At 43.8% G+C, this 12,280-nt stretch overlaps 2 protein-coding genes across 9 annotated transcripts in view; both read right to left on the reverse strand.

Annotated features, from left to right (window-relative positions):
• Nucleotides 1–812: 812 nt before the first annotated feature.
• LOC110495555 (tubulin alpha-1A chain) lies at nucleotides 813–4,783 on the reverse strand. Its single transcript, XM_036951712.1, has 4 exons — nucleotides 4,514–4,783; nucleotides 3,972–4,194; nucleotides 3,727–3,875; nucleotides 813–2,054 (listed from the first exon to the last, which is right to left on the reverse strand). The coding sequence occupies exons 1-4, from the start codon at nucleotides 4,514–4,516 to the stop codon at nucleotides 1,074–1,076; spliced, it is 1,356 nt and encodes a 451-aa protein (XP_036807607.1). The 5' UTR covers nucleotides 4,517–4,783; the 3' UTR covers nucleotides 813–1,073.
• A 941-nt stretch (nucleotides 4,784–5,724) lies between these two features.
• The window catches only part of LOC110495549 (myc box-dependent-interacting protein 1), a 42,636-nt gene continuing 36,080 nt past the window's right edge, over nucleotides 5,725–12,280 (reverse strand). For 4 of the 8 annotated variants that reach the window (XM_036951718.1, XM_036951720.1, XM_036951719.1 and 1 more), the window contains 4 exons: nucleotides 8,371–8,409; nucleotides 8,154–8,207; nucleotides 7,833–7,934; nucleotides 5,725–7,729 (listed from right to left, as the gene is read on the reverse strand). In XM_036951718.1, the coding sequence (XP_036807613.1) occupies nucleotides 7,628–7,729; nucleotides 7,833–7,934; nucleotides 8,154–8,207; nucleotides 8,371–8,409 (297 nt within the window). In that variant the 3' untranslated portion in view covers nucleotides 5,725–7,627. The other 4 variants (XM_036951717.1, XM_036951715.1, XM_036951714.1 and 1 more) reach the window with 3 other exon arrangements.

Genomic DNA, 12,280 nt, shown 5'->3' on the forward strand with positions numbered 1-12,280 from the left:
CAGAAGTCTTCATTGTTTGCCAGGGAAGCAGTCTTTCCTTTCAAAGGATTGGCTAACTATATGTAATATTTATAAAAATGCTTGTCTATTAAAAGAGCATATTATATATCAACTAAATGATTCATCTTGCCATTAGTATTGTGTAGTTTTACAGTTCATGCTGTCAAATTCACAGCTCTAAGGCATTATCGCATCAGTATTTGTTTAACTTTTGAGTGTGGTGAAAATTATGGTTCTACCACTAAGGTTTTGTTAGCTGTTAAATACACTGAATGTAAGCAAGTGTTGGGCAATGTATAACCACAGGTACTGTAGCCACAGTTGACTTTTCATCAATGAGTATCTAAGGAGATACTGTAGTTCTCATTTGGTTGTCTGTAGTCACCAATCATTTCTTCTTCTTCTCAGGAGTCAGTGTTTTACAGCTGTGTGTCAGCTGAGCTTGGCGCTTTGTTTCATAAGAAATAGAGACCTGAAAGTTAGATGGCTTCAGTGTGAGCTGACTACGTATCACCAAAAGTGGTGTGTTTACAGTACTCAATAGCCTTAACCAAACACTCTCCCACAGCTGAAGCAGGACGGGATGGAGAAGTTTAGCCGAAGTTCAGGAAAGACAGAGGACACCATTAACACCAGTGTGTGGCGGTTGATGGTGCACTACCTCCTCAAATAGATCATTGTGTGATACAGTATGACTGACTTCCCTCAAGGCAGAACCTCTTGCCACAAGCTGTGGAACGAGACAGGGTAGAGGGTTTATGCATTGACATTACTGAAAAATGAGTTTTGAGCAAGCATGACACAGACCAATATTTTGGGCGTTGACAATGAATGCTTTATTTTTTCACAGAGAGGATTCATATCCAAAGAAATAGATGGTTAAAAATTATTGTTACTATTCTCGATTTGGTCAAAACTGTATCTGGCTGACAATCATAGACTTGTGTAGTTTCAACATTCATGTTGTAAAGCTGAGATTATAGATCTTAACATTCTACTCTTCCACCCCCGCATCCTCCTCTTCATTCCCTGTTGTTCTTCACAGATGTTGTTCTTTACCAGTTGACTACTTTTTAATATTCCTCTCCCTCCTCCTCCCCCTCGTCCCCTACACTGTCAGTACCCACCTCTTCATAATCCTTCTCCAGGGCTGCCATGTCTTCTCTGGCCTCTGAGAACTCTCCCTCCTCCATGCCCTCTCCCACATACCAGTGCACAAAGGCTCTCTTGGCGTACATCAGGTCAAACTTGTGGTCAAGCCTGGCCCAGGCCTCAGCGATGGCGGTGGTATTGCTCAGCATACACACAGCTCTCTGGACCTTGGCCAGATCTCCTCCAGGGACCACTGTGGGTGGCTGGTAGTTGATACCGACCTTGAAGCCAGTGGGACACCAGTCTACAAACTGGATGGTGCGCTTGGTCTTGATGGTGGCGATGGCAGAGTTGACATCTTTCGGCACAACATCACCACGGTAGAGCAGGCAGCAGGCCATGTACTTGCCGTGACGTGGGTCACATTTCACCATCTGATTGGCTGGCTCAAAGCAGGCGTTGGTGATCTCAGCCACTGATAGCATCTCGTGATAGGCCTTCTCAGCAGAGATGACTGGAGCATAGGTGGCCAGAGGGAAGTGGATACGGGGGTAGGGCACCAAGTTGGTCTGGAACTCTGTCAGGTCCACATTGAGAGCTCCATCAAAACGCAGGGAGGCGGTGATGGAGGAGACGATCTGACCAATCAGCCTGTTGAGGTTGGTGTAGGTGGGGCGCTCAATGTCCAGGTTCCTGCGGCAGATATCATAGATGGCCTCATTGTCCACCATGAAGGCACAGTCCGAGTGCTCCAGGGTGGTGTGGGTGGTCAGGATGGAGTTATAAGGCTCCACCACAGCAGTGGACACCTGGGGAGCTGGATAGATGGCAAACTCAAGCTTGGACTTCTTCCCATAGTCGACGGAGAGACGTTCCATCAGCAGAGAGGTGAACCCAGAGCCGGTGCCTCCTCCAAAGCTGTGGAAGATCAGGAAGCCCTGGAGACCAGTGCACTGGTCAGCCTGTAAGAAACAGAAGGTAGACATGTAATACATGTATTTATTAGTGATGGGCACTGGTATGTAAAATCATTATCCATATCAGTTGAACTTTTCCGAACCGATATCATATTAGTTTGAATGAATAACATTGCAACTGTGTGGAATACATTTCCACGGCTTTGTGAAGTTCAGACAACTGCTCGCTGGTTGCCTATTGGGCCAGGTGTGAATGTCCAGGGGGCCTAATCAACCTACACAACCAGTTTGAATACAATGTTGAAGTCTCCTCTCCACCCCACTTATTAGATTTTTTTATTTATTTTACCTTTATTTAACTAGGCAAGTCAGTTAAGAACAAATTCTTATTTTCAATGACTGCCTAGGAACAGTGGGTTAACTGCCTTGTTCAGGGGCAGAACGACAGATTTGACTTTGTCAGCTCGGGGATTCGATCTTGCAACCTTTCAGTTACGAGTCCAACATTCTAACCACTGGGCTACCTGCCTGTCATCCTCATTGAAAGCAAGTCTAAGAAGTGGTAGATCTGTTCTATGTGCACTATTTCTATGCCTCCAGTTCTTAAGTTTCAGTTTTTGCGTCTTACGGTTTTGAAAAAAGGCGTCAAACAGCTGGTTATTGAACATGTATTTCATGGCGGTTTAGATGGTACATTGATTGTCACATAAACTGATATTAGGCAAACTGTTCTTTGCAACCAGGAAATGACAGAGCGATTTCTGTATATTGCACCTTTAATAACAAAAGGCACATCTCAATAGGTGGTCCAGGTATCCTCATGACCTGGCACAAGTGGGGTGGTGGTGCTTTCCTCGTTTGTTCTCTATTGTTCCCGCAAGCATGGGGGGGATATCAGAGGGCACCATCAAACCAACTCTTTGAGTGGCCTGTTCCATTAAGTTTTGCACTTGTTTTAAAAAAAACAACACTTATTTTGCTCCAAAATAATGTTTTACCCTCAAGTGTGTGTACATTACCGTATTTATACGTGGGATGTTTTACAACAGAGAAAGTTCTCAAATAGCATACTCAGAAGCACTCCAGCTAAGTTGAACCTGTGAGCGGGTTTTGTGTCTGTAGCAATAGTCATGTATGCCCTTTTACATAATAATCTAGGTTCAGCCATTATAAACTGGGTGGTTCGAGCCCTGAATGCTGATTGGCTGACAGACATAGTATATCAGACCGTATACCAGAGGTATGACAAAACATTTATTTTTACTGCTCTAATTATGTTGGTAGTCAGTTTACAATAGCAATAAGGCACCCGGGGGTTTGGGATATATGGCCAATATACCACGGCTAAGGGCTGTGTCCAGGCACTCCGCGTTGCGTCGTGCAGATGAACAGCTCTTAGTCGTGGTATATTGGCTATATACCACACCCCCTTGGGCCCTAAGGCTTAAGGATAAACCGATATCACGATAGGCCTTGCTCACATCGATATCAAACGTTATGGATATCATATAGAAGTATTGATATTGATCAACTCCACTAGTATTTATTAGCATTTCCACATTTGGTGTCAACACAAGGCCTTGCTTTAAAATGCTATGAGTCTTACCAGTTCATTCTTACCTGGAAGAAACAGGGAGGAATGCGTTACAAACCTTATATATTTGTATCAAAGATGGACGGAACATCCACCTAGAAAGATGACTAGGTTGGGTCTTACCAGTTTGCGCGTCCGGTCGAGTACCAGGTCGATGATCTCCTTGCCAATGGTGTAGTGACCACGGGCATAGTTGTTGGCAGCGTCCTCCTTGCCTGTGATCAGCTGCTCAGGGTGAAACAGCTGGCGGTAGGTACCTGTGCGGACCTCGTCTGTGGACATGGGGAATTGACATTTAATATCTGTAGCTTTAACCTATAAAAATATGGAGATTGGCATGTCAGTAGGCAAATTGTTTGTCAACTTACCGATGACGGTTGGCTCCAGGTCTACAAAGACTGCACGAGGAACGTGTTTACCAGCCCCAGTCTCACTGAAGAAGGTGTTGAAGGAGTCATCTCCCCCTCCGATTGTCTTATCACTGGGCATCTGTCCGTCAGGCTGGATCCCATGTTCCAGGCAGTACAGTTCCCAGCATGCATTGCCCATCTGGACACCTGCCTGGCCGACGTGGACAGAGATACATTCACGCTGCAGAGAAAGGACAGAATTGAAACCATTAGCCATATTAACATGGTCACAACTTCAGGTTACGGTTTTTGGGAGGATTTAGGTCAAACAACTAAATAGCATTTCTAATGTTGCAGCTAAACGTCTCTCTTAATTTGCTCAGTAACATTATCAGTATCAATATTGCCAATACAATTCTATTTCTAACCATATATATTTGATCTATCAAGGCAATGAAACAAGAAGCAGATCTGTTTTAAGAGACATGAGGCGTATTGAAGAAACAAAGGATGGGATCGCTGCATGAAGGGAGCAGGAGACATAATATTCAGAAGCTTACCATTGTTGCAGTTTCTTCAGGCCGACGTTAAGGATCTGCGACAGAAATCTTGCTTGTGTGTCCTGGTGGCGGCTCCGTCTGTATTTATAGGATTAGCGAACACCTTGGTAACAAGCTTTGTTGTTGGTAACAAAGGGGTTAAATGTGTTTGGTCGATCGGAGTTCTGGGCTGGGAAGAGGAAAGCCAATCATTCAGCTCGAGAGGAGACACTGCATACAAGCCCTGCCGCACATCAATAACTCCTCCCCATCTACCCAGGATGATAATGTGTAACTCTGACCATCCGACCGACCAGCCCCACCTTACATAGGACAAAAGGTTCCTAAGGGGACTAATTTAACCTGTACCACAACAAATGCTTAGAAAATACAGATACTATGTTAGTGGCAGTACCATGGGTCCATTAACGAAGGAATTTAGGAATTAGTCACTTTAAGATGGTTGATCCCCTCCCCCATAGTCCCTGCTGTTTGAGCCATTTGTTATTCAAAGGCGCTGCCTTCCCCGCCCTCACTCCCTCCCCTTGTCCCTGTGGCCTGGCAGGGTTCTGTTGTGTTTCACGCTTCGTTGACTGTATCCTATGGTAACAACGGCACCATAGGTAACAGCTACACCAAGGTGACCTTTTAACTCAAGACTCCTTCATTGGCACAAGGAATCATTTAGAATTAGTTTGTTTACAAAATTATCAAGTTTTAAAACATTTGACTTGTTGATCCATTTCATATGATAAAATTAATGAATTCATGGGGATGCTCCTATACTTATTTGGGAGTTAAGAAATATCTATTTATGTCACTGAATCTGTAGTGATTGTTTGAGGCATGGCTCGAAAGGGGAGCCAGTCCGAGTCCTGGAAGCATCTCCATCCCATGCACCTGCTAACAGAGTATACTGTATATTCACCACAGAAGCAGCAATGATGTCATGAGAGGAATGTGACTAAGCAAGTCCTGCTATTGGCCGCCATTACAATGCTTTGCCGTAAAGGCCTGTCAAGTCACACTGCCATCTGGTGTTATGATAAAGTAGCACAGACCACTACTATGTGGGTGTTGTCCCCGAGTGAGGGGCAGCTGTCTGATTGCTCTTCTGATGTGTGATCAGTAGGGTGTGAAAATGTTGTTTAGGCTATCACCATACAGGCAGCATGCAGAGGTGTTCTAACCCCCAGGTGTAAAGCAGGTGAAACAATGAAGGCCACAGTGTCTGGTGTTGAATCCATCTTTAATGTTGTAAAGAAGTCTGTCGGTTACAGGCTCGCTCACTTTCCACCGAGAGACATTTTAAACATACAGTTACAGGGTGTTCACACGGGTGTTGATTTCCAGCTACATCTAGGAGTTGAACACAGTACATCCCATAGGCTTAATTTGACTTGAGTTTAACTTTGGTTTTCAGCAGGACACAATGTGGACACTGAGATGATTTGTTTCAGGGCTCTTTGAATACTTTGTATGGATTGTTACATTAAAATGGTATGACACCCATAAATAGTTGCCTTACTTTTGATCAGAACATTGACCACAGTTGTAAAACTCTTCTGAACATGCGGTTTTGTTCATTACCCCTCGCCCCCTCTAGCCCTTATCAACATATTCTAATACAGACAAGTTAGGTGTAGATTTTATGATTGGGCCATTATCACTCCACTCAGAGCCAAGCAATAACCTGAGTTCTAATGAAACCAATACCACAGAGTTGAGAGACTATTATTCTCTTGCTTTAGTTATCCAGTGTTTCACAAAAGTTGTCGCAACCGTAGAAATAGAATCCATAGAACAGGCTTCCTCATTCAAGTCAATGGTGGGATAGTGGGTGGACTGGCAGCCATTGCACACGTGAGTTTACCAGTCAAATTGCCAGGGCTAGAGGTTTCAACTTCAAAGCCCTTTCTATGGATTCCATGTATATGGTTGCAACGCTGCAGGGCTTCTGCACACCATTCCCTAACACATGTCCCAGGAATCTCTTTCACAGGAGAGGGACTGATAGAAAAATACACAGAGCTAGGGAGCCTGATTCTGATGTGTGTCCTGACTCCTGACCCAATCTCTGAGAGATTTCTCTCTAAGGGAGAGAGCAACGGCTGGGTTTCCTTTATTTCCCTTCAACTACTGCTTAGGAGAGAGGGACAGTACAATACATAAAGGTGGAGAGAGGGACAGTACAATACATAAAGGTGGAGAGAGGGACAGTACAATACATAAAGGTGGAGAGAGGGACAGTATAATAAAAAGGTGGAGAGAGGGACAGTAAAGGTGGAGAGTGGGACAGTACAATAGATAAAACATTCATCTTAGCGGAGCGACAGCCTAGGGAGCCCACTTCTCAGAGGCAAATGGTACATTAAACGGGTCACAGATATAAGATCACATGGTTTCAGAACTGCTACTGAGTCTTTTTGCATTTCATTGGGCAAAATATAATAATAGTGACTTAAAGTTTGATACAGGCATAAAGTATAGACTTAAGAGTTAACGACAACAGAGCCAGTAGGGTGAATGCTACCTGAACTCTCCAATAAGAACAGAGATTTTTTTTGTTTTCCCGTTGCAAAACGTTTTTCTTCGAGTACCCTTCCGAACATGACCCAGGTCAACATTGCTTTAATCTGGTGTGCCCCAAGGTTCTGGTCCAGTACCAGTACATTTTTCGTCTCATCACAGTCAGAACTGAAGGACTGATACCAGAGCAGTCCCAATCTCTGTCTAGGGGTGTGATGTTGTTACTACAGTAAAATGATCATGCAACTCTTAATGTTTTTTTTTTGTTTTTTTTACATGATATGTCAAAAGGTGTTCAAGCAGTGTGACATCCATTACTTTTTCATTGAAACTAGCATACTCTGTGTTTCTACTGGCCACATTAGCTTAGCATAAATACATTACTGACCACATTAGCATTAGCAAAAACACATACGTTACGTAGTCAAATGTAACAAATCAAAACAATAATCGTGCGAATCTGCTAAAATATACCAGCACATTTGATACACGGGTCAAGGATTGAGATGATGTGGTTTTGGTTTGTTTCTATCCTGGCAGATGTCCCAAAGGACGGAAGAGGGATTAGAGGGGAAGGGGGAGTGCAGGTTGGATGGGACGTCCGGCTCACAACTTCTGGGTAAAGTTTTCAGGGAAGACTCCTTTTGCCAAGAGGTCTTTGTTCTCCAGCCAATGAGATTCCTTCACGCCCATGAGCCAGCCGTCATCCTGCACACACACAAACAGCATGGGTTATCAGAGGATGTAACCCAATCACGTGTGAAAACGTGTTATAGTTCTCAGTGGGGGTAGAATGCGGCTGGCTACCGACCTGCTCATCAGGATTCTCCCAGGCCAGGACCAGCACAACATCTCCTGCTTTCATCTCCAGCTCGTCTCCATCGGTGGCAGCATAGTCATGCATGGCTTTGACCTGAATTATTATTTTTTTGGACATCACACACAGCGATATTGCTACCTGATTTAAGATATACTGACCGCAACAACCAAGATCCATTGTTGGCAGAATATTGAAAAATACTAGTGTGCTGGAGTTTTCTTCCTCCGTGAACCTGAAACTTGGTGTTCAAACAACCCCTTTTCAGTAGCCGTCTCTACGGTCCTCTAGAAACAAGACAAGCGAAGGGCTCACCTTGTAGATGACTCCAGCCGGCAGCGCCTCAGAAGACCCATTGGTCACCGCAGTCTGGATTCAGAAATAAGCAGAGAAAAGGCTTCATTTGATACTGAGAAATGTATTAAGTGGTCAATCAATTCTACAATGGTTACATCACACTGTAGAGGGAGTGATATGCCAGGGACCCAATGTTTGTACTACATATGAATGGCCCATTTACTCCAGTACTTACGGTTGCAGCCCCTGCAGCGGCTGCCACAGCAGTGTCAGTCTGGAAGGGAGAGAAAGGGGAGGTGAGAATTCCCAATGAACATGTATCCCTCCCACCCCACAAAGATCAGCATACACATACAGGTATGAAGACTTCACAGGAATACATACACCCAGGCACAAAGACTCTCCCCGGGCACAATCTGTCAACATGTGCCACCATCAGACCGCCACAACAGCCATGCCATCTATCTACGGATCCTAAAGATGGGAGACTGAAACTTCATCAACCTCCTGTCAGATGGGGTAATCACAGGGTGTTTGTTTGTCCCAGTCAATGATCAACACCCTTCAGAAGCCTTGGTCTCCCATCACTACTGTAATGAACCTCCTGTCCATCTACCAGCGCTACCTATAGCACATCTACACTCCCCTACAGTACTTCCTCGTTTCCCGCCTACTCACGCTCTGCTCTGAGTCAGCCCAGCCAGTCTGCCCAGACTCAGCCCAGCCCACCTGCCCGTCTGCAGCTGGCTCCTCTGCCCACCCAGCCTGGGCACCCGCATCACCCCAGCCTGGCTGTCCATCAGAGGCAGCATCTGCAGCCTCTTCCCCTACCTGGGCCCCGTTATCGCCCCAGCCACCCTGAGAATGCCCAGTCTGGGTCACATCCTGGTCCCAGCATGCCTGAGAAGCCTGTGTCCCTTCAGTATCCCAGCTCGGGGCGGCCCCAGTCTCATCATCGCCCCAGCCACCCTGGTTGGCTGCAGGCTCCTCTTCCTCCCAGCCGGCCTTGGTCTCCTGGGACCCTTTGTCGTCGTTCTGCTGGGGCTCCTCCACTGCAGGGGGATGCTCGGGTTCAGGCTGAGGAGGGAAGGGGGCGAGGCAGTATGGCAGGTAGAGGGGTGGCCAAGGTGCACGTGGGTGGAGCAACAGAGAATTTGGAATGGGACCGACGGTTTGATGACAAAAAGCCACAGGGCATAAAGGGGCCATGGGTCAAAAGCAGGAATTGTAGGATAAGGGACAACAGACCAAGAGAAGATAAGAGAGAGATCTGTGAGTGCTGCCAGAGATCAGCTCGCCATTCAAGTGTCTGCAGAATATGGTACCCAACAAACCAAGAACATTCCTATTGCTACTAATGTTTCAAAGAAAATGCTTGAAAGGAAATATCCTAGAACACCGAATAAAAGTACAAATTCAAAACAATTATCCCAAATGCCCATGGCCACATTCAGTATACGAACTTTGTAGATATAAATGCAACGAATGGAGCCGACGTGATTCCTTTATTCTACTTGTGCTACATAGCATATTTCTAACTTCAGCTTGCCTAAAAAAAATAGCTAGTTAACTACACATGGTTGATGATATTACTAGGTTAACTAGTGATTATGTGAAGATTGATTGTTTTTTTTGTAAAGATAAGTTTAATGCTAGCTAGCATTTTACCTTGGCTCATTGCAGCCATTAGGTCCTTTTGACGATGCACTCGCGTAACAGGTGGTCAGCCTGCCACGGAGTTTCGTCATGGATTGCAATGTAATCGGTCATAATCGGCATCCAAAAAGGCAGATTACCGATTATGAAAACTCGAAATTGGCCCTCTTTCTATGGCTTCCTCGGTCGACCTCTAATCTGTATAGTGGAAAGTCAGCGCTACAGCATGATTGAAATTTAAAGGCAATGTCCCTCGTTAGCGGAGACTGCATTCACGGTGATATCGGCTCAAACGGAAATCACAAATTGAAAATGTAGAGTTTCCATCAACCTCACGCGCAATGTAGACATCAAAGAACATAAAGTAGACCTTTCATTATGTGTTACTAAATTCATAAAAATATTTGCTGCCATTGTAGTACGGTTGTTAAACCTGTTCAATCATTTATTTTTTAATTTTTAAAAAATAGCGTTCCCAAAGTAAACAGGCTATTTTTCAGGACTAGAAAATAGAATATGCATATAATTGACAGCTTAGGATAGAAAACACTCTAAAAAGTTTCCAAAACTGTAAAGATATTGTCTGTGAGTATAACAGAACTGATATTGCAGGCAAAATAATGAGGAAAAATCCAATCAGGAACGCAGCGGTTTCTAAATAAGAGTCCCTTCCTATGCTTCTCTATTGAGCAGTGAATGGGATATCAACGAGATTCCTTTTTCTATGGCTTCCTTAATATGTGTCTAGTATCACAAGACAGAGTTTCAGGCTTTTATTTTGAAAAATGAGTCTGAGCGACAACATTGCGTTTGCGTCAGTGTCCACCTGATGGCTCTTTGTGTATTTCTCGCGCAAAAGACAGAGGTAGCTATTTTTCCACCAGGTCTTACTGAAAAAAGCTCTGTCCCGGTTGATATATTATCGAATAGATATTTGAAAAACACCTTGAGGATTGATTATAAACAACGTTTGCCATGTTTCTGTCGATATTATGGAGCTAATTTGGAATATTTTTTCGGTGTTGTCATGACCACAATTTCAGGTCGTTTTCTCAGCCAAATGTGAAGAACTAACCGAGCTATTTTTGGCTACAAAAATAATTTTTCTGGAAAAAAGGAACATTTGCTATCTAACTGGGAGTCTCGTGAGTGAAAACATCCGAAGCTCAAAGGTAAATGATTGAATTGGATTGCTTTTCTGATTTTCGTTACCAGATTGCCTGCTGCTAGCTAGGCATAATGCTATGCTAGGCTATCGATAAACTTACACAAATGCTTGTCTTTGGCTGTAAAGCATATTTTCAAAATCTGAGATGACAGGGTGATTAACAAAAGGCTAAGCTGTGTTTGAATATATTTCACTTGTGATTTCGTGAATATGAATATTTCTAGTAAATATGTTTTTTTTTGTCTGTTGCGTTATGCTACTTAGTGTCAGTTGATGACAATTCTTCCGGATCCGGGATGGGTAGTTACAAGAGGTGTTTAATACGAGAGGTCTTCGGACATTTTTGTATTATTTTCTTTGAAAGAACAACTAGTGGGTTTTGAGTGCTTCTCCCCTATTTGGCAAGTTGGTCTGTCTGCTCCTCAGTCTGAGAGAGATAGTCTGAGAGCAGGTTCGTGTCTCTTTCCTCTCTATATAAAAACTGTATAACACAGGTGTTTTTGGAAAACTGGTTCATTTATCCTAAAGTCAATAGCGAATGTGGCTATGTATATGTTTATTTTGCAGGTTAATGTATTGAAAACCTATTTCAGCAAGTTAACCAAGTTTTTGCTGGTTTAGCTAGCCATGTTAATGACTAGCTAACTAGCACCGTTGGTCACTGCACTACAATGTCACGCTAGCTATTGCCAGCAGGTGACATATTGAGTGAACGTTTATTTTCTTACCACCTTTTAAATGTTTATATAAAGGGTTGTGCTCTGTATTTATGGATTAATATCACTTCCCATTGAGGACATGTGTCATTACTGTTGCTCCTATCTAAAAGATATCTTGTGTCCTACCTAACCAGTGAACGTGTGGCTGTGACCGTCCTGTCAATGCCCATCATCACCGTTTGATATCTTTTACTGCAGGTATGCTTTTCTGTATTTTTGTTATTTTCTAAACACAACGCATGTATACTATACGGTCACTTTGTGGATTGAGTCTGAGAGAGATATTCTGAGAGCAGTGAATGTGTGGCTGTGACGTCCTGTCAATCAATGCCTGTCATCACTGTTTTGATATCTTTTACTGCAGATAAAAACCAAGTCACCCTGAAGTGCGGGTGTCCGTGTGCCTTTCTTCTGGGGGGGGGGCTATGTGAAGTTGGTTACACGATCTGTAAAGCTTCAGCGATTCAGATTGAATAGAACCATAAGTGTTCTGCTAATTTTGATGGAGCTGTTATTCAGAACACCTAAAACAACATTCCTGCTTGACTAATAAAATTATAGTAGAATATGGTGAGTGATTCTACTAATGTTGGAGATTTTAA

Source organism: Oncorhynchus mykiss, chromosome 18 (assembly GCF_013265735.2).
Source record: "Oncorhynchus mykiss isolate Arlee chromosome 18, USDA_OmykA_1.1, whole genome shotgun sequence".
Taxonomy (NCBI): domain Eukaryota; kingdom Metazoa; phylum Chordata; class Actinopteri; order Salmoniformes; family Salmonidae; genus Oncorhynchus; species Oncorhynchus mykiss.